The following is a 20,952-nucleotide window of genomic DNA, read 5'->3' as shown; positions in this document are numbered from 1 at the left end:
TAAGCAAATGTTTTGTTCTAATTTGGAGGACTTTAGACCTCATTACAAGCTCGAGTTGAGATTACTCCCACCTTTATGATATAAAATATGCACAATGAATGTGTACTTATATATTTCTCCTTAACCACACAAGTGTTGCTTCATCCATTAACCTATTTTCACCCTGTGGGTGTTTTACAAAAAACACGCCTTTTTATTTTGGTTTGTGAAAAAATTAAGCCCTCCTTGTGTTTTAAGCATATTTGTGTGCAGATATTTTTTTTTCTGTGAACGTTAGCAAAGTCACAAATCACAGGCAGACCTCCTGCTGTACTGCTGAGACTCATCAGAGCATCCGCACAATCACTTCAGGCTGTTTAATAGCGAGACTCCCTCTAAGACGCGTCTAACATTAGAACGATGTTTTTGGGGGGGGTGCTTGTGTGTCTGTGTGTTTGGTAATTAATTTGTGTGAGCCCGTGCACAAGCTCGCACGTCTCTGAGGCACAAGTCTTGCATTTATACGAGCCAGAGGTGAAGCTGTGCATGCCGGTGTAAATGGGATAAAGTATTAGACACAAACCTGAACCACAGCCAAACTCCAATTTCCTTTCAATGCATTTAGTTATTTACAACAAATTAACTTAAAGCGACTACTTATAATCCCCACGATCCAAAATGTATTTATTATACTGATAGCAATCATTCAATCAAATACATTCTTGATCTCAACTTGTTACAGCATGTGAGTAAAGCCCATATCTGCACAAAATCAATTTCCTCTTCACTGCCGTTAGCAAGACCAAAGAGCTGTCGAAGAAGGGACAAAAGGCTAGATATGAGTGGTGATATGGTCTCCAACACCATTCTGTGTGAATATACAGAAATGGAGCAAATATAAAATGACCATCCATCAACAGTCAGTCAGGAGCTCTGTGCCAGATCTTACCACACAGGTTGAGAGATCAAGCCACAACCACATGGGAGGAGCTTGTTATCCACAGTTTTGCAGAACGCCATTAGTAGGAGATCAAAATATTGCATCACCCACTATGTAGGAATTAGCTACATTTACTCAGTTCCATTTAATTAAGTACAGTTTTTTTTCCACTCTACCCACCTTTGCCCGCTATGAAACGTGTGTGTACAGACCAGTCTTAAGTTTGCAACAGATCCAAGATAAAATAGATCTAATTCCTTTAAGGAATTCACAGGGGTTTGGAAGGTCATGATAGGCATTGTCCTCTGAATAAACAAGAAAATGGCCTCTGTTAAGATTGGATGGATGAATGGGGGGATGGATATCACGTCTCTAGTCTTGGCCTTCACGGTTTTTAAGCAGTCCCCTTATATCTACAAGTGACTAAATCCAGATATTATTGAGAAGAGTTCTCATAATGTTTCAGTGGATCACCTCAGACTAGGGCTTACAATATGAAAGGTGTACACTTCGTTTTTCATATGCTTGCATTGCATATGGTTTGTTCCTTTTAGGCGTCAGAAAGAACATGCCAGTGCAGTCAGGACACCGTGTTTAGGCTTTTGAAACAACCAGACTTAATGTACAGCAGCACAGAGGGACCAGTATCAACTTCACATGACAAGATCATTCACCTGCAGAACACAAAGTCACCACCACAGGGATTTTTCTTTATTAGTTGTAAAGACCGCATTTGGCCGACAAACACAGCCACAACTCGAGGGTTTTACACATTGATCACAATGTTTCCAGAAAGTAAAACCGTAACAGTACACACACAAGCCTAGTGTTTTGCACCGAGAAAAAAAAGTAAAACAAAAGTCTTCATAAACGTCTTCTCATCCCAAATTTTTGTTTACACTGCTAAAAATTCAGAAGAGAAAGATATGTAAATGATACTGTCTGTTTCTGTAGCGATACAGCAGAGGGTTCACAGGTAAAGCTCGAGGAGGTACAAAGCATTTTAACAATCTAAACCCAAAATTGGGTCAATTGCAGCAGATTCTCTCAAAGTGAGTTAAACGAAAGTATGACATTAACAAAAGTGACCAACATATCTGGTGTCTGATAAGGTTGCCCTTTTACCAAAGTTTAACCTTGTAAGGGAATCATGCACACCAAATTCAAAATCAATTAAGCTTGAAAGAGGAGCTCTCACGTTACACCTTCTGTATTCTTGATGCACCACAGAAGACCAACATCATGGTGTGAGGGTAGGAAATATCAGCTTAAATTTTCATCATAATATTTTGTGGGATTTACTGTGATGACAATAGCAGTGACAATAACAAAATCCGACTATAATGTAAAAGTAAAACTTTTTTGCAGTATTCTTTCAGGCGGCTGTATGGCTGTGACTCCATGTCACTACTGTCAAAGTCACACAAACACAAAAAATGCTATCAAATAAACATACATACTCTGAAATAGGATTCTTCAGGACTCTAGTGAGATAAAGAAGTGGGATTCTTATCCCTAAGCTGCACACAGTGATCAACCGGAATCAACAGTGGAGAAAATAATATAACAATTCTGACAATACAACCATATGTGGGGTTTTCGCACATTCATCGCGGTCACAATAAATTAAAATTCTTATTCTAAGAAATCGTTTTTACAATAATACATGATACTTTAAATTGCAATCCCAATCATGTTGGGGTCTTGAGCTGGTGTGAAGGGCGTAAACATGACACATACTTAGAATAAAACGTTAACCTACTTTATTAGGTGCCGCTCCTGTTTGGCAGAGTAGTGCGATCTCCATTTGGTAACATTCAGACTAATTCACAAACGAGAACAACATAGTGTAAAGGAGTACTTCTGAAAATGTAGTATAATGGTTTGGGCTTAAAATGAATTTGCAACAAATATAAATTATTTGTTTAATATTGTCTTTGAACTTTTAACTAAAATGTTGGACAACCTAAGTTTATTTCTTCCCCAACACAGTTCTAGTGAATATTAGATGAAATATCTCAGACATTTAGAAAGGATCAGTCAAATTCTTGGGGATGGGTTAAAACTTATGAAAAATATCTGTGTCTTGACTCGGCTCGCTGCACATCTACAGTATGATAATTATTGCTTATACTCCCCTAAAGGGTAACAAACAAAATAGTTGACATTCTAGGGGTATATTTCCCTGTGAATGCATAACAAAGCCCAACTAAAACTCAGTTTAGAGCACAGAATGCTTCCATCTTGACTGCCACCATTGGTAGGACCAGCCTGAGACGTGTTAACAGGTCAATAGAATAAATAAAGGACAAGACTGTTGATGAGTGAATATAGCAGAATAAAAGCTGATGCAGACTTCTTGCTTTGTTTAAATCCTGAAACTTCAGGTATAGATTGCATGTTTTCTTCATGAGTTGGTGCTGGAGCACATCACATTTTCTGAATTCACAGAGCTGTATTCAGGAGTCCCAGTCCATGTGAAGGTCCGAACTGCTCATGAAATCCACCGAGAACACACTCGGGGGTGTTTGGGGGACCAGTGGGGCTAGTGTAGGAATTTCCCATTCACTCTCTCCTCCAATGGTGAAGCCCAGCCACTCCTTCCTGTCCAGTCTCTGTCCCATGTCCCCAGCTGTGTCCAAGGCATCCATGGGAGCTGGAGGGATGTCCAGGATGCTGCTGGTGCACAGCATTTGGCTGTGCAGTTCGTCAATCAAAGTGAGGAGGCCTCCTGGTTCCACCCCTAGAAGAGGCTTCCCAGTGGTGCTTTCCAGAAAGTCTTCTAGGCGCCCACTGCCAGACAGACCCAAGCGTTGTTTATAATCTGTGCTTTTGGCCGGTGTCCAAGGCTCAAGCTGCGGAGGAGAGCCGGGTTGTAGAGTACTAACACTGGGGGAGCTAACTGGAGACAACGGGAGACGGAGCGGTGATGGAGAAGGTGAAGCAGCAGGGACGTTTTGGGCAACTTTCACTGTGTTAGCCGTTTCTGAAAGAAAAATGGAAGACCGCCTTACATTGCCTTACAAATAAATAAAAAAAAACATTTAAGATGTATGTATACGTCTGCAATGTTTTAACAACAAATGTCAGTATATTTGATGGGATTTCATGTGATAGAGCAACACATAGTAGTGCACACTTGTGGAGTGGAAGGACAAAGAAACATGGTTTTTGAAAGAAACCATTAGTGTCGGTTATTACATTCAGATGATATTAGCGGAGAACTATGGATTCATGTGATCAGAGCGCCATCCTCCACAGGTTTGCTGTGACCCCAACATGCAAACATGACTTCTTCTGGCTTTCTTCATGACACCTTTCCATAAAGGCCAGATTCCAAGAGTGCATGGCTAATACTTGTGAAGCAGAATCTTAGCTGTGAAACTCTGCAGCTCCTCTAGAGTCAGCAGGGGCCTTTTGACTACTTTTGTAATTAACACTCCCCTTGCCCGGCCTCTGAGTTTAGGTGGAAGGCCATGTTTTCATAGGTTTGCATCTGTGCCAGATGTTCAGAGCTTGCATATCGCGTTATAACTTAAGCCTGCTTTAGACAAGGCAAGTTTATTTATATAACACGTTTCAGTAACAACACGATTCAAAGTGCTGTACATGAACAGAAAAACATTACAGACATAGGAAAAGCAAGGGAATAAGCTAAGTAAATCCATGACTAGACTTCTTTCATACATTAGCAAACATACACAAAGACTTGTTTCTATTAACAGTAAGAAATAAGTAGATTCTTAGGGATTTCTCATCTAAAGTAATTTTGTCCAACCTTTCCAAACCTACAAATAGAATAACTTATTATGTTTCATTGTTTCACTGGAACCAGCTTCATTACTAAAAATCCAAAAGCTCAATTCTGTATATTCATAAGGCTTGAGGTCTCTGATCTGATTTTGGAAGACCACACATTATTTCTTCCACTTCACAGCTATGCACTAGTTTGTGTTGAAGTATTATGTAAGGTGACAAAATGTTAAAAAAAAGTGGCGTTAAAACCTTTGCAAGTTTATGGAATGCAGCGACTTGAAGCTGCACTTCTAATATGGGAGAGTATTCCCAGAGTATGAAATTATTAAAATAGTCATTAAATGTTAAATAGTAATTATAAAATTTTATTACAGTGCGAGCAAGAAAGACAATTATTTATTCAAGACAGTCTGTGCGCTGTACCTCCCGCCTGCAGGATGATGTCAATGAAATCCTCTTCGTCTCTTGGCTAATGACAGACACAGGACAACAGATTCTTATTCATCATAAAACTAAAAAGCAGATCAAACTGTGAACGGTAAGCATTCAATGAAATACATCACTTAGGAAATTACACAATGAGACCTGTGCTGTGTCTTACTTTATCATGAGATGGTGCGGCTGCTGTTTTAACAGGATCTGGAGACATGGGACTCAACAAGACATTCATACCAGGAAACATCTCCTGCAGGTCAGAATATGTCAATAAAATAAAAAATAAACAAAAACATGTTGAAAGTAACTGAGGGGATGATCGGTGTGAATGTTCAGGGTGCTTACAGTCTGATAGAAAGGTGGGGAGGTGTTTTTCCACGTTAGAGGGGACTGCAGACTGGATGGTACCGACAGACAAGCTGCTTCCTGCAATGGTTGCTTCACAGATGCCTGCTGTCCCTCATTCTGGGTCTTTGACGACATTAAGTGGAAGTACAATTAAGAAGTGGTTTTTATTCAGTGCTCACATCTTCACCCTAACCTTGTTGTTTTCCCGAGTTTACTCCTGTCAATTCCTGTTCCAGCTACACCAGTTTATTCAATAAACCTTTTAAACATTGTTCTGTGTCGGCTGAATTATCGGGTCTCCAGATTCTGAGCTGTTACAGGAAATTATTTCACTTGATCAGCAGGAAGCTAATATATCAGTTTGCATAAAGGAGACTTTTATAATGTTAAAAGGGCGGAGCAAAACCCAGTTATGATTATTAAGCAATGAATTGCAGAATTACTCACCACCCACATTAATATAGTCACGTAATAATCACTCTAATGTGATGTTACAAAGTAATTCAAGACTAGTAGTATTTTGAAGATTTTATTATAAAAATGTTCAGACTTTATAGTTTATAAATCAATATAAACATGAATAGTATTAGTAATGGTTAAAACAGCTGTTTTAATAATTTTAGCCTTGATATAGAAAAAAAATATGTACTTGTACAAGCAATATCACTGCACCAGACTTTTTACTTTTAGTTGAATAATATTATTTTGAAGTGTTGGTAGTCTTGCCCTGAGAATAATTTCTAGCTACTCTACCCACGTCGACTGACCCTACAGGTATTTTCTCAGTATAATGGCAATGAGGAGTTTGTTTCCATCCCTAGAGCCTACAGGTCAGGGTTGAGGGGACCCTCAAAGGCTCTCAGAGCAGGAAGCAAAATAAAGCATGAAATTAAACTGACTAAAGTATTTTGTATGATTTTTACTTTTTTATGTTGAAGTGAATGTCTACTTGTCTGAGCTTGTCTATATATAATAAAGGAGTAGTTGTTAAGAACAGCACAAAACTGGACCTAAGTTTATTATAACAACATGCACACAGTGAGAAAATTGTGTTTTTCTTAGATACAGGCCACCAGGTTTTGGGGGGATTTACTAGGAAAGCTTCTATTTTGTCCTAAAATCACAACTGTAAACATGTTGAAATTTCTAACCTCTACAGGAACTTTGATTAGGATCATGTGCTTCGATCAGAGGGATACTGAGCTCTGAACAACTAACACTTCAGATGGGTTAGGTGTGCGGCAAAGAAAGAATATGTGGAAAAGCAAGTCGTGCCCAAAGTCCACTGGACGATCTATAATGCTGAGCCTGTGTTTTATTTTTAACAGGCCACTGAAATGTTGGTAGACTGCATGATGTCAAAAAATATTTGTGGATTTTAAATGAAGCTCTATTGAACTCTGACAGAAAACTATATATAGGTCATTGCTCAGTCTGTCTGCAGACCATTGATCCAAAAGATATGGCCAAAGCAACACAGAAAGTCAACGTTGGCTATTGCAGACCCAAATCCTAAAGGACACCAGTGGGGGGAGCTGAGGACAAAAGAACATAAAAGGTGACCCTGGATTCTGGTTATGCCCCAACCATGTGTGATGTTAGAGGACAAGACTAGGTGCTAACTTCTTAATATAATGGAGGACATCATTTCCTAAATTACTTTACTCTGGAACCCCACCCGACACAAACACATAACAGAATAAATGTATAGTACTCAAATCAAATATTGGATTTTTCTAAAATGTTCTTTGAAGTTATGGTGACACAATCAAAAGTATATTATTTTAAGTCTTTTTCTGTATATCAGTGGTACCAATACTGTTTGTGAGTGCTCAGTAATACCTAATCTGTCCACTTCAGTGTAATTCTAGTATTTCCTGACTCCCTAAAAAGATTCAAACATTCAGAGAGAAAAGCACCAAATACTCAGCTCAAAGTGCCACATCACATTAAATCCAGATATTTTTTCAAGCAGTCGCCACTTCTGTTTTTAAAAAATCTAGAGGGGATGCCGTAGAGCCTCTATGAACCTGAATGTGATGAAGTCTTTGTTGCTCATCTCTTAACACCATTAATCATAGTAATGGAGGTTGCTGTTAGGGTAATTAGCAGGGTAAAAATAATAATCAGCATCAGGCCAGTGTCAGACACTTCTCAAGCCCCGCTGCTACTGTTTCAAACAGCATAGGTCATTAATTTCACAGCAATCAGACTCACGATGGCAGTTTTCTTGTGCTCTTATTTCACCGCGGCGCATTAACAAGCTGTTCTAATTTCTATTACTGCATCGGTGACAAGAAAATAGACTTTGGGACTCTGCTTTAGACTTCCTGAGCTGGTACTTCAAGGAGAAGTACAAAATATATTATGCCTAGCTAATAAATAGCATCAAGTCACACCTTGGAGGACTTTACACCAGGTGTTTACTTGCTGGTTGAATCAAGATGTTTTAAAGATCAAGTTTAAGTTTTAAAAACAATTCTCTTGTAACTGCCAGTAATATTTTGCCCATTGTATTTACGGCACATTGGAAACATATTTATACCATTTGAATGATTCCACATTTTGTCCCATTACAAATACAAGCATGGATGCATTTTCAATTAGACTTTTACATGGGATTTTGTTATTTTATTTTAATCCATATTGGGGTAGTGGAGGGAAAATTATACATCATCCTCAAAACATAAACTTCGTAATCAGTCACTTAATCTGGATGGCATTAAATTGGCCTCTGGTAAAAAAAAAATAAAAATAAAAAATAAAATTAAATCTTGTGTTATTTTTTACCAAGACATGTCATTTACATCCCATATTAAACAGGTTTCCAGGGCTTCCTTTTTTCACCTCTGGAATATTGCCAACGTTAATCTGCCCAGGGGTGATGCTGAAAAACTAGTCCATGCATTTGTTACTTCAAGGCTGGACTATTGTAATTCTTTACGATCAGGAAGTCCACAAAATGCAGTTTAAAGTCTTCAGCTGATCCAAAATGCTGCAGCAAGAGTTCTGATGAAAATCCACAAGAGGGATTATATTTCTCCTATTTTAGCTTCCCTTCATTGGCTTCCTGTTAAATCAAGAATATAATTTAAAATTCTTCTTCCAACGTATAAAGCCCTTAATAATCAAGCTCCATCATATATCAGAGCTCTGATTACCCCGTATGTTCCTAACAGAGCACTCCGCTCTCAGACTGCAGGTCTGCTGGTGGTTCCTAGAGTCTCTAAAAGTAGAATGGGAGGCAGATCCTTTAGCTATCAGGCTCCTCTCCTGTGGAACCAACTCCCAGTTTTAGTCCGTGAGGCAGACACCACGTCTACTTTTAAGACTAATTTTAAAACTTTCCTTTTTGACAAAGCTTTGTAGTTAGAGTTCTCTGTATTTTTTTTCATAGTAGGTACACCTGGTCTGGTGTTCTGTTAGCTGTGACATCAACCAGGGAAGATAGATCACCCGCTACTACCATCTAATGTAGAACAGATTACTAGATCAATGTGTGTTTCTGTGCTTTTTAGTCTGACTTTTTGTCTCTTCTCTGTCTTCTCTAACCTCCAGTTGGTCGAGGCAGATGACAGTTCACACCGAGCCTGGTTCTGCTGGAGGTTTTCCTTCCCGTTAATGGGGAGTTTTCCTCCCCACTGTCAGTATGAGGGATTGCTGCAAAGCCATCAACAATAACAGACGACTGTCCACTGAATGTTGCTTGTCAAGACTTGATGCAATCTACTGGGTTTCCTTAGATAGGAAACCTTTTGACCAATTTGTATAATCTGATTGAATTTGACTTTGGAAAGTGCCTTGAGATGACATGTATCATGCATGAATTGGCGCTATATAAATAAAATTTAATTGAATTTATTCTGAATACATGTGTCATAGACGTAACGTATTTATCAGAGAAGCAGCCAAAAGGACCAGAGTGATACACAGCCATGCCGGGGACCACAAAAAATGTGGAAAAAGTTCCTTTACTTCAATGAGACCAAATGGGAAGTTTTTGGTTTACATGCCACAAGCCCAGTCAAAGTCCAGAGCTAAATCCATTTGAAAATTCTTCAAGACTAGAAAGAGCCTGCGAATTGTGAAAAGTGGTAAGGACAAACCCCACAGGACACCTGGTTCTACAAAGTATAAACATTGGCAGCTGAATACAAATGTTTTCAGATCTCTTATTGTTCTTATTGCCCTTATTGTTCCCTTCCACCTAAAAGATAAATGCTACTTTGGGTTGGTCTATCTCATAACGTTCCAGTAAAATCCATGGAAGTTTGAGGTTTTAATGTAAGTACAAAAAAGGTTGAGAGGTATGAATACTTTTGCAAAGCACAAGAGGCAGCTGGAGTATTTTTACAGTTAAATTAATGTTCTATTAATGGTTTTAGTCGTACTGAATTTAGGCTGTGGATACACATTATCACTACTGAGCAGCTTGTCAAAGTACCTGCAGTAAAATGTGATTTGATGCTTTTCCTTCAGAGTAGCTCCCTTGGTCTCTAGTAATGTGATCGGTCAAAGGAGTCAGGGTATTCTCTCTCTCGCTGTCACTGATGGGAGCTGGGTTGGGGTCATTTTTAAGGAGATCCTGTATATAAAAAGGGAAAGTCCAACTAATTGAGGAAAAGAGATAAACATTTGGATGTATTTATATGAAGTTCACAGTATATTTCAATTAAGCAAAGATGTATAAAATCAAATCAGTCAGTGCTGGTTAGCTTTGTTTTTATCTAAAAACAACCAGATCAGATTGTAAGATCTTTCTTTACACACTAGGATCAAACCATAAAAAACACATGTCCTGTACTTAAAGCCCATACTTGTATTGTGATAACTCCCAATGTGCAGTTGGTGAGGATTTTCTTCACTCCTACCTGCTGCTGCAGCTGTATCCTGGTCTGTGTCTGGATGGGTTGCTTTTTTCCGGTCTCTTGGTGGAGCTTCTTTGACTGCAGAAGCTGTTGCTTCGGTCGTGTCTGCAACAGCTGTGGGTGATGTTTCTCAGACGGCTGCAGCTGTTTCTGCTGGTTCAGCTTTTGAGATCTCTTTTCCCTCTCTGGATGGGGATTTTGTTGCGATCCCTGCGCCTGATTATGACTCTGAACTGTGTGTTGCTGCTTCTTAGTGTCGTGCTGCTGCATTAACAGGAGCCTCTTGATGACCTGGTGCTGTGCCAGCTGTCGAGCAGAATCCTGGAGGCAAACCTGCTTCTGCAAGCTCCTCTGCTCTGGCTGGAGATGGAAATGGATCTCAACCTGAGTCTGCTGAGTTGGGGTAGATGGCTGCAGTAATGTATCTGGTGATTGCACCTCTATCTCGGATCCTATCTCTGCCTCTATGGCCTCCTCTTTGATGGTTACCTTAGTAACCTCCTTTTCATGGGAAATGACTGATATTTGAGGATCAAACGGTGGAGGACTAGTTGAAAAAGCTTCATGCGCCTTATCAGGAGGTTCTTCTTTCACTCTTTTAAGAATTTCTGCCTCTGGTTCTTCTCTGTACCCGTTTTCCAGCTGCAACTTCAGCTCTTCCACCAGCCTCTGATTCTGCCACAGCATCCTGGTAAGCTCTGCAATCTGCTTATCTTTCTCCTGCAGCATTCTGTCTTTGTCAATAGTCACAGGAGGAGCTGCAGCTGTAGTGGCGGGGGCAGCAGAAGAGACCAGGCTATGTTTCTGCAGAGAGGCAGACTTTAAGGAGAAGTGACAAGGTGCCGGGCTGGAGCATCGGGGCTCCTGTTTAATGGCAGCAGGGAACAGAGCCGGGGTGAATGGCTGAAGGCTGAGATCGGTGTAAGAAGATTTCTTCTGCAGAGAGAACACAATGAAATGCTAGTAAAGGTCTTGTATATTTACACATTTACACACATATTCGTTACATTACCAATTGATTTCTGTGCTGTTAATTGCATGGGCGTACCATCAGAACATAAGCGCTGACACAAGAACAGCGCTCCAAAGGTAACAAGCAGCGACATGCAGTGTATTCTGACACCTTTCTATCAGAACCACCACTGACCTCAGCAATGTAAGCAAAGGTTGCTGGATTGGACCACGCAGATCAACTTTCACCTCTCATGAGAATCACTGAGCCATTGCCAACCAAGACCCTTTCACCATTTCACTACTCTGCCTTCTATGGATCACTTTTCATAGATAGTTTTATGCCTTTATATCACAACTTGGCTACTGTGAAAATATTCCCTTGCTGCCTAATACATCCCACCCACTAAGTGGTGCCATAGAGATTAGATAATCAGTTTCATTGGTCATAATAGAATGCCAAAAGTGTTAAGGAGCAAAAATAAATTGTGGAAGAAACATAAAAAACATTAAAAACAAAAACTATCCAAACCAACCTGAAAAAAAAGTAATTGGCATGCTCCTTAAATCATAATTGTGATTAATCACATTTTGTTCAATTACACCAGCCATCTCCAGGCTTTATAAAAAAAACAAAAAACTAAACATCATCATGTGAGAAAGAAGGTCAGTGACATCAATCAGTCTGAAAATGTTTACATTGGCATTTCTAAGGCTTTAGGACTCCAGAGGACCAGAGCCATTATATACACATGGAGAAAACAGGGAACCTGGGAAAACCTCTCAAGAAGTGGCTGGCTTTGAAAAGTTGTTTCAAGAGCTCATCAACGACAGATTCAGGAGGTCCCAAGGGAACACAGAACTACATCTAAAGCAGCCCGGGCCTCAATTGCCTGAAACTGGATAAAATGGCATCTTAGAGTTTGTCTGACCAAAGAGGACAAAAAAGACTGCCTCACATTTACCAAAAAACATCTTAATAAACCTCAAGAAATTTGGCATTTGAAATTTTAATCGAATGTTCATGATAGTTGTAAGAAAAATAATTATAGCACAAGCATGCCAGAACAGGAATGGGAAATGGTCCAAAGAGAGTCTGGTGTGGGATTCCTTTACACGGTTTAGTGATGAGAAGGATGCAAAATGCACTTAATGTGGTTCTGTTTTTAAATATAAACAATCGACAACTACCTTGAGTTATTAGCGCCTAATCGGCTGTGCTGCATGGCGGAGCAGCATCATCTTCTCAGCTAAAACTTACTGATGTGCACGGAAGATGAAGGTGTGATGTCAGAAAAGTGCAAGTATTTTGGAAAAAAAATTTAAGATGATAAAAAAAAAACATGATGCCAAAAGTACGGTTGATGGTGAAGGCTTTCGTGTAGGTGAAGTGTTTCACATATCTTATTCTGTTCATCTTATTTACTTCTATTCTGTAACCTAATGGGTCCAAGTTATGTTGTTTTTATAAATATGTCTAAGTTTAATAATGTGTGAGAAAACCACAATTTTTTGTTTATTCAGTCAGTATTTGATACAGGTGGCACAATAAACTGTTAAAATATAATGATTGGCCTCTTTTCTGTCCTGTCTGGCAATGTAGCATTAAGAATTGTTGTCTTAATGCCAAAAAGAGCTCAACAGATTTTATTTTCACAAGTGGAGCCTTACTGCTTTCGCCATAGTGCTCCGCTTGATTTATATATGCAAAACGCTTTATTAGACATGTTCAATGGACACAGAAATAGGAAGGTAGAAGAGGAAAAAAAGAAGAGAAACAGATGAGACAAAATGCTAAAAAGGAGAAAAGGTGAAAGAAAAAGAGGAGAGAAAAGGGAGAGAACAATATAACATCCTCTGAGTCTGCTCATACACCTGCAAAGAGAGATATAAAAAGAACAGCAAAACCAACTGATAACGTATTACAGGAAAAAACAACCAACACCTTGATACCATCACTGAAAAATATACAGTATTCAAAAGGGGTTGATGTGCTCCACACCAAACACAAGACCATGTAGACAGTCACACTCCAACATTTCCACCCTAGTGCCCCCACATACAAATATTCCTACCCCCCACAAAAAAATAAAAAAATAAAAAAATAAAAATAAGGGACGCATCACATACACCCGCACTCTCCACAAACATCCCATACTCTCCCAGGTCCAGGCACCGGCACCAGCCTCAGCCCCCAGACCCAGTACGTGAACCCCTCCAGGCCCCGAACTCCAGATGGCAATCAGAACAGGGGTGTGAGAAAGATTCTGATCCTGCCTCTGGCTGCTCAAATGTCGTGTTGATGCAAGGGCAAAAAGGGGGTTGCCCAGCCGCCCTCCTCCGTAAGGTAGCAGGCACCAACACCCCGCCCCCCTACGCAAGCTAAATGTAAATGGGGGCTGAGGAACCCCCCAGGGGTGAGCCCTACACAACCCCCCCCCCCCCCCCCATTAATGCCCTACATATGCATTTTGTGAGAATGTTATAAATAAAAGTGTCTAAGATCTGTAACAAAATTGGGGTCAAGGACGTCACCAGACAGCGGGGCTGGGAAATCCTCCCTGCTCCCCAGCAACACCCCCACCCCCCAATGTCCTACATGTGTGGCAGCATAATGGAGCAGGCAGGGGGAGGTGTCCGGGGATGGGGAGGAATGACTGGGGAGCAACATGCCCTTCCCAGTAGTCAGCTCCCCCGCTTATTCAGTTAGGCACCCCCATTTTCCAAAAAGCCACCCGGAGAGGGAGGCTCCGCTAGCTGCACCATGATAGTCCACAAGCCCAGAGATAAACCCCATTTACACTACCCTTTTTTAACCGAGCCGAGACCAGTCGAAGCTGTAAACCCGTAGTAGACGTTCGTTTGTCTTATCCACTTCCCAAAAGCCGACTCTCTCAAGTAAATTCACCCAATGGTTGCCTTCTTCCCCTGACTCTCTGCAAACACCGAAATATTACAATAATACTCAAGCATAACATCTTGAATGTTACGGGCGCCACCGTTTTGATTTGCTTGGTCCCGCCTTCAACCCCAGAGAGCAGCAGTACCGCAGATCGTCACTAGGAGGCGAGGAGCAATCAAGGAACTGAGATAGGTGGTGTGTAAACGGTCGTCAGAACGAGGCTCGGCTTAATAAACTGATCCAAGCTCGGACTGGTCTCGGCTCAGATCGGTTTAACAAGGGTAGTGTAAATGGGGCTATAGGCAGCAGGACCCAAGAGCCAATCGCAAACTGAGACCAACACTACCACACCAAGGCCCGCCAGCACACCAAAGGCCCCAGGAAGGGCCAGACACCTGGGCATACACTGGCCCAAACCCCCAGCGACATTCTCTATGGAACCCAAGCCCCTGAACAGGACACCCGCCCAAGGGGGGGGGGGGGGGACCCCAGAGCCACCACAGACCCACCCAGGAGCAGCAGAGCTAATAGGCAACACTGTGAGTGTGCTAACAGAGTGGCTGGCACTCTTGCCTCACAGCAAGATGGTCCTGGGTTTAAGTCAGCTGTTAGTGATGATGTGCTCAGTCACAGCAGCTCAGGCTAACTCTCCATCTGATCTATGTCATTTCGTTGTATGTACCTTGTATGTATAATGACAGACAAAGCACTTTCCTTTAAAATAACCCAAGTCCGCCGCCGCAGAACCCCCCAAGAGGATCGCAAGTGGCTACCCGAGCCGGCCCCGAGGTCTCCAAAGCACCACCCCCTGCGGGGGCAACCGACCCCAGCACTGGACACACCAGACACCCCACTCCAGGCACCCCCAAGACCCAGGAACCCCTCAAATAAGCCACCATATCCCACTGGACAGATCCAACAGCCTCCCACTCTCGATCAAAAGAGCCCAGAGAGATCGATCTGATGTGGAGGCAGATGCTGTCTCTAGACTACGTCATATTATACAACAAAATATCTCTATACTGAGATTTTTTTTGCTTTTCCAATTCATGAGGATAGTTTTCTTTGCAATACATAAGTGACAACTCCTCGGTTCTGAGAAACTCCCACCATGCTGTCAGAAGAGCAGATGTTGATATTTTTAAAGCATGCGTGCCGTTTCATATTTGAGCAAATAAATGGCAAATCAGAAATCTTGACAGTATCACATAGTTTCTGTTCTGTGTCTAGCCATAGCTCATCTAAGGGATTATGTTTTAACCATTTTGAGATGTATTAGCCTATTTGCTAAGAAGTAGCAATGGAAGCTAGGCAGATCTAGTCCTCCTTTATCTTGTAATAATGTGCCTCTTTAACTCCAGCTAGTTTTAAAATAAATGTCCCCTTCATGTTACAGAAAGACCCTCTTGATAGAAAAGAAAACTCTGTTTTTTAAGAAAATGGCCGGTTATCAATTAATTGTTAGTCAATTGATCAGCTTTACATTAACTCATTAATTGATAACTTGCATCCCTCATTGCCAGTTATTGGAAACGCCTTATGGAAGCTGTTGTTGCCAATGGAAACACAACTAGCCATCAGGTTTATTTTATAAAAAAAATTTTTACACAGGGCCAGGCTGGTTTGGGTAGTTTTTGTTCTCAACTGAACTCATTGTATAAAAACCTAATTTTTAACTCAAGTTATACTCTTCACGGTCCTGTAGTTCATTGCTACGCGTAAAGAGTCATGGGAGCCGCTTCTCGCCAAATCAGGCAAGAGATTTGTTAGCGCCAGGACTGAATTTGTGCTGAGTTATGAAGCAAAATTTCAAAACAAAATATGACATTGACATTGAAAAATTCCCATCTACTCTAAATCATTACTAAATCTGGTTTTGGCTTTAAGTTGAAATAGTTCCCATAACACTCTTAAATGGGTATGATGAGATATGAGAATACTATTTGAATGAGTAGCCACATTTCTTAAAGGTTTATGACATATGTTACTGTATTTACTCAAAATATGAATAGAAATTCAGGCAACCTTGATCAGCCTACTCTTTTATGAGAGCATTTCTAATTGGACCGAAACAACTGATCCTGATTCCTAGCAAGTGAAATTATTTGAACAATGAATGTCTTATAAGCAACTTATCCAAGTGTCTGACCAGTTCTCTCGGTGGCTCAGAGTTAAAGCTGATTTCTTCTGGATTTGCGCCATTCAGCATGCCGGGTTGGGGGAAGGGTTTCATGGTCCCATCGCATCTCAAGAGCTGCTGAGGAGACGTTTCACCTGCATCACCCAAACAGAAATATTCAGGTAGGGTTAGAGGTTCTTAAGTGTTAAAGACCCCATTCAAGGGGGCTTGAGCTCTTTTAGCAACAACAACACGCTTGTAGCTGACTAACTGAGACTGACACACACATATCATATGTCCAGATCTTCATCTGAGGCTCCTCTACAAAAAGTATCTACCAAATTTGTAATAGCATCCCACATTTTCAATTTCACAAAAATTGGCACAAATGTAATAGGGGCCCGCCTGGATTTTGTTCAATCTAAACATGAATACCTTCTCAACTCCTTGTTTTGTGGACACCAAACTTGCTACAGATGTAATGTAACCAAGATGTTGAAGTTACAATTTATTGTGTTTATTTCCTTCTTTACAGCAAAAGTAAGAAGTTTTGTATGTAAACATCTGGGGGTTTTTAGACAAAATTTATGTTTTGGGGATTTAAATCTCAATTACTCAGGCCCAGAATAATTTACTCTCAAATTTGCACATCCACATCATCCCCCAGAAACTCTATGTTTGTTGACAACAAAATTAGCAGTTTAGGCATTGTACAAGTTGAGAAATGTCTTATAAAGAAGGAGTATACATTTTGTGGAAAATAGACCCTCGGGCTTAAGAGGTTGTGTTTGCATCTAATGAATTATTTCATTGTCAATTAATTATAGCCCACTGATCCTCTACAGCAGGCTTTTACAGTGCAAATTCTGAATAAAGAAAAATCTAACATAGTTCTGGTCACACATGGAAACTGCATTGAGACGTCACGTGTGCGTGTAAAACCTATATCAGCTAATTGACCACTGAGAAAATAGGTCTGACGGGGATCAAGTGGCTGTTTCTGTGAAGCGCAGCTTTCACCCGTTATGGAAGACGTCCCTGCTGTTTTTAGCTCCGGCTCTGTGGTGCCCCCTGCTGTTGGAGAGGGGTTAGCGTCTCTGTCTTGGCTTAGTTCCTGGTATTTCCTCAGCCTCTCAATGAGGTCCTTCCTGGTGCCAGAGACGGGCAATCTGCGCAGCTTCAATTCACACTTTAGTTCTGCGACCTGGCAGCAGACAGAGTAAAGGACAAATTGAGAGTGAGGGACGACAGTGATGAAAAGCAAAATAGATGAGGCTTTGAAAAGAGGAACATTGAAAAAGAATTAAAGGATAAAGAGAACGAGAAAGAACAATCTGTCACTGTCGCTGTGACTATCTTTAATGGAAAAACAGCTTCTCTCAGACTTCAACTTCTATTCCCTTTAATGAAGCGTCACCGCAGAATTTCTGTGCTTTTTTTTTAACCATTCTGTCTCTATTACCATGGATACTTTAAATAAAACTGTGTTATTGCTTTCTGCATTTTCTGCAGTTCCCCTGATCCACTTATGTTTCTTTTTCATCTCCAGCTCTTCTGAGTTCTTCCATAAAACTTTGGTCACATTTGTTTTATATTGGAAATATTTTCAATAAATGAAGGCTCCTGGGTGGAACCATTCATACAGCGCCAGTCAGAGGTTTACATACACATCAAGAGGTTTAATACAATCAGAAATGGTAGCATTCACTGAGAAATGGTTCATTTCCTGGCACAGGCCCAGCTTTAAAGCAAGTCATGAATTTTTAAATGGGGCTGAGTTCAGGGTCATTTTAGAAGATTAATGTTATCCCAAATTAAGAAAAGAAAATTTCTTGTCCGACAATTGGGAAATTTGGGGGTGACAGTGGCAAAAACACGTCAACAGAGTTACACACCAGAATCAGTAATAAATAACAAGCTAACCTATTCTTAAGTTCTAAAGCGACAGAGAATGAACTTATCAGAAAGGCAAACATTAAGAGAAGAAAGTATTGCACAATTACTGATAATAAGGCATATTCAGATAAAAATGCAATATTCAAGCTGTACAGGGGAAATACAGCAACCGATTTACGCAACAAAGTGAGAAAAATTTGCAATGTGCATGATTGCATAAGACCCCGAGTAGCTTAAGCGTGTGCAAATGGACATTAGCATCTGAGAGAGGGTATAAATTATCTTTCCAACACTAGTTTTTTTTTATGTGCCTTTGAGATCACAAGCATTTGTTCCCAAGATCCAAACACTTGACCCAAACTCTCACCCTTTAATAAAAAAAAAGTGGAATGGCCAGGCCTATTATTGAGGGGAAACTACTGGAACACCAGTGTCAACATCCAGTAAAGCAAGTTTCACATCCTCAAAGACTGAGTGTGTGATGCACCAACACTAAAACTCAACAACACCTTCAGTGTTTTGTTCATTACATTGTTGCAGGCTTGGTTTTGCTGGCAGTATAAAATCACTGTGTATCATGTTTTTGTCATTTTTAGACTGCACATGGATTGGATGGATGTAAACAAACCGTCCTTCCAGGGATTAATCAACATTTCCTGAGTCCTAAATTTAATGGTCCAGCATGGTGCTGTGGGGTTGTTTAGCTGCCAGCGTTTCTGATGAATGCCACAACGAGTAAAACTAACAAAGAATTTTTAATCATTATTTCAATTCAAAACCTACATGGTTGCCACTTGAAAAATAAAACGGGTGTTAAATTATGACAATAACACCAAACACGTATTAAGACTGGAACTGGAATATCAGTCTTTTTAACTGCCTTTGACATCCATGATTGTATGCACTAAGCTTAACACGTGGCTCTGTGTCAGGAAACCATCCAATTAAAACAAAATGGAGCATTTTTGGGGGGAAAAAACTATAATTAAAGTCGTTTTATAATGATTTTACCTCGAAAAAAGAATAGTTTCAACGCTGAAACTGTGGATGAATTTTTGAAAATCGCTTGTTCCAAATTAGCCCTGAACTAACCTTCATCTCACCCAGATCCGAATGCAGTGATAATACTTTTGTCCCAACTAAAGGAGCAGAAGTTGGACAGATGTGGATGTGCTGCGCGGAGGGGACTGTTGAAGCAGTAGAAGAAGGTTCAGGTGGAGAGGAAGCTGACGACAGGAAGGAAGAAGGATCATCCTGATCCCTGCTGGGGACACAGAAAGCCAAACATGAGTAAACCTCCACAAAAGGGTTTCAAACTTCCCTCTTGACATTCTGAGGTGCTATGGCAACATTTTAGCCAAGAGAGACAAATCGAGCTTGGCACAGATCTCTACAAACTTTACGCTCACTTTGGTGGAGCAGGCTGGGGGGTGTGGTAGTTGTGCTGCTGCTGACTGAGAATCTGAAGCTGAAGGAAGAGCTGCTGCTGCTGGAGGATCTTGGCGTAGGACGAGTCCAGATCGGGAACAGGTTCCGTCTCTCTTTTCTTGTCAGGAGGAATGTACTGATGGTACTTTAGCTTCTTTATCTAGAAAGAAAACAGATTGACATCTTCCAGCATGACAAGTTTTTACTTCTGCAACCAGAGCAAGAAGATCTACCTTTGGTTTGTTGTCCTTGGTTTTCTTGTGTTTCTGGGTAAGGCGGTCAGAGGTTAATCTAGGCTGGTACTGAAAAAAAGTGCTTATGATAATCTTTATGCAGACATCTTATGAAGAAAGGCTGGCTGGACATGAGCCAGCAAGCTCAGAATGTAATGTTTTTTTTTTATGTCTTACCCTAATTTGAGAGTTTCCACAAGTCTTCTGCGCAGAGTTCAGGGGAGCAGAGTTAAGCTGAACAGGAGGAGCTGATGGAGGGACCTGATGGGGTGATTACAGATGGCAAGTTTTGATGAAAACGTGGAGAACAAAAGAGATCAGTCAAAGAGTTCTGGACATATCGCACTTCAAGCTTCATTTGAGCTGAGTATTCAGGGTTGAATCCTTGTCAGTATGTTGCCTTCCTCCAGTTCACATGGCCCCTCCCAGGAGGGATCGTACCTTAACTGGAGATGGGAGGTTGCTCCCAGCCAATTTCTCTGCTGAAGAGCGCGCAGGTTCAATGCCCACAGGATGCTCCCGGCTTTCTGACTGACGTGGAGACAGACTGTCATTACTGTCCTCGTCGCATGATGAGTTCCCCCCTGAGGCCTCTGGAAACTGTCTCTCTAAGAGAGGCAGAAGGGTGGAAAGAGTCATTTATATCCTACTAATTTTAACTGCAAAAAACCACAGGCAGTACTGGCCCCTGCATAACTCTCCTTGGGTGCATGTATGTCAGCCACTTCAATCATTAGAAACCTTGATAAAAGAAAATGCAGTTGTCTAATCTTTAATTTTTTTTTTTTGAAAACACATTTTAAAGCACATTTATTTAGTAATCAAAAATATTATTGCTGATATGTTTGTTGGTATCCCTGTTGATAGTACTTTGTTTAATAATGTTTTGCCAGCAGGACAGCGCTTAGCCTTCTCCTTTAAGATTTCATAAGGCTGGAGCGTGCAGAGGGAGATCTTCAATTGTTTCTCATTGAACAATTGCAGTAGTGCTTCGAGAGTCCCGGCTCCTCTCTAATGCGCTCTTCTCTTCAGCTCATCCTACAGGTTTTCTAGAGCAGCGGTCACCAACATGGTACCCGCAGGCACCGGGTAGCCCC

The 20,952-nt window shown here is 40.8% G+C and overlaps 1 protein-coding gene across 4 annotated transcripts; it reads right to left on the bottom strand.

The window, feature by feature from the left end:
* Positions 1-1,608: 1,608 nt before the first annotated feature.
* Positions 1,609-20,463, bottom strand: LOC118556041 (myocardin-related transcription factor A-like; the record flags this gene model as incomplete). 4 transcript variants are annotated; one of them, XM_036129838.1, is given in 13 exon segments in its annotated part: positions 1,609-3,938; positions 5,099-5,144; positions 5,277-5,360; positions 5,456-5,581; positions 9,903-10,043; positions 10,330-11,262; positions 16,329-16,453; positions 17,319-17,502; positions 19,287-19,458; positions 19,604-19,782; positions 19,856-19,924; positions 20,033-20,116; positions 20,297-20,463. In XM_036129838.1, coding segments are annotated over 13 exon segments (2,870 nt in total), but the record flags the coding sequence as incomplete, so codon positions are not given.
* Positions 20,464-20,952: the final 489 nt, after the last annotated feature.

Source organism: Fundulus heteroclitus, unplaced genomic scaffold (genome assembly GCF_011125445.2).
Source record: "Fundulus heteroclitus isolate FHET01 unplaced genomic scaffold, MU-UCD_Fhet_4.1 scaffold_231, whole genome shotgun sequence".
NCBI classification, from domain to species: domain Eukaryota; kingdom Metazoa; phylum Chordata; class Actinopteri; order Cyprinodontiformes; family Fundulidae; genus Fundulus; species Fundulus heteroclitus.
This window is presented reverse-complemented; position numbering and strand designations above follow the sequence as displayed.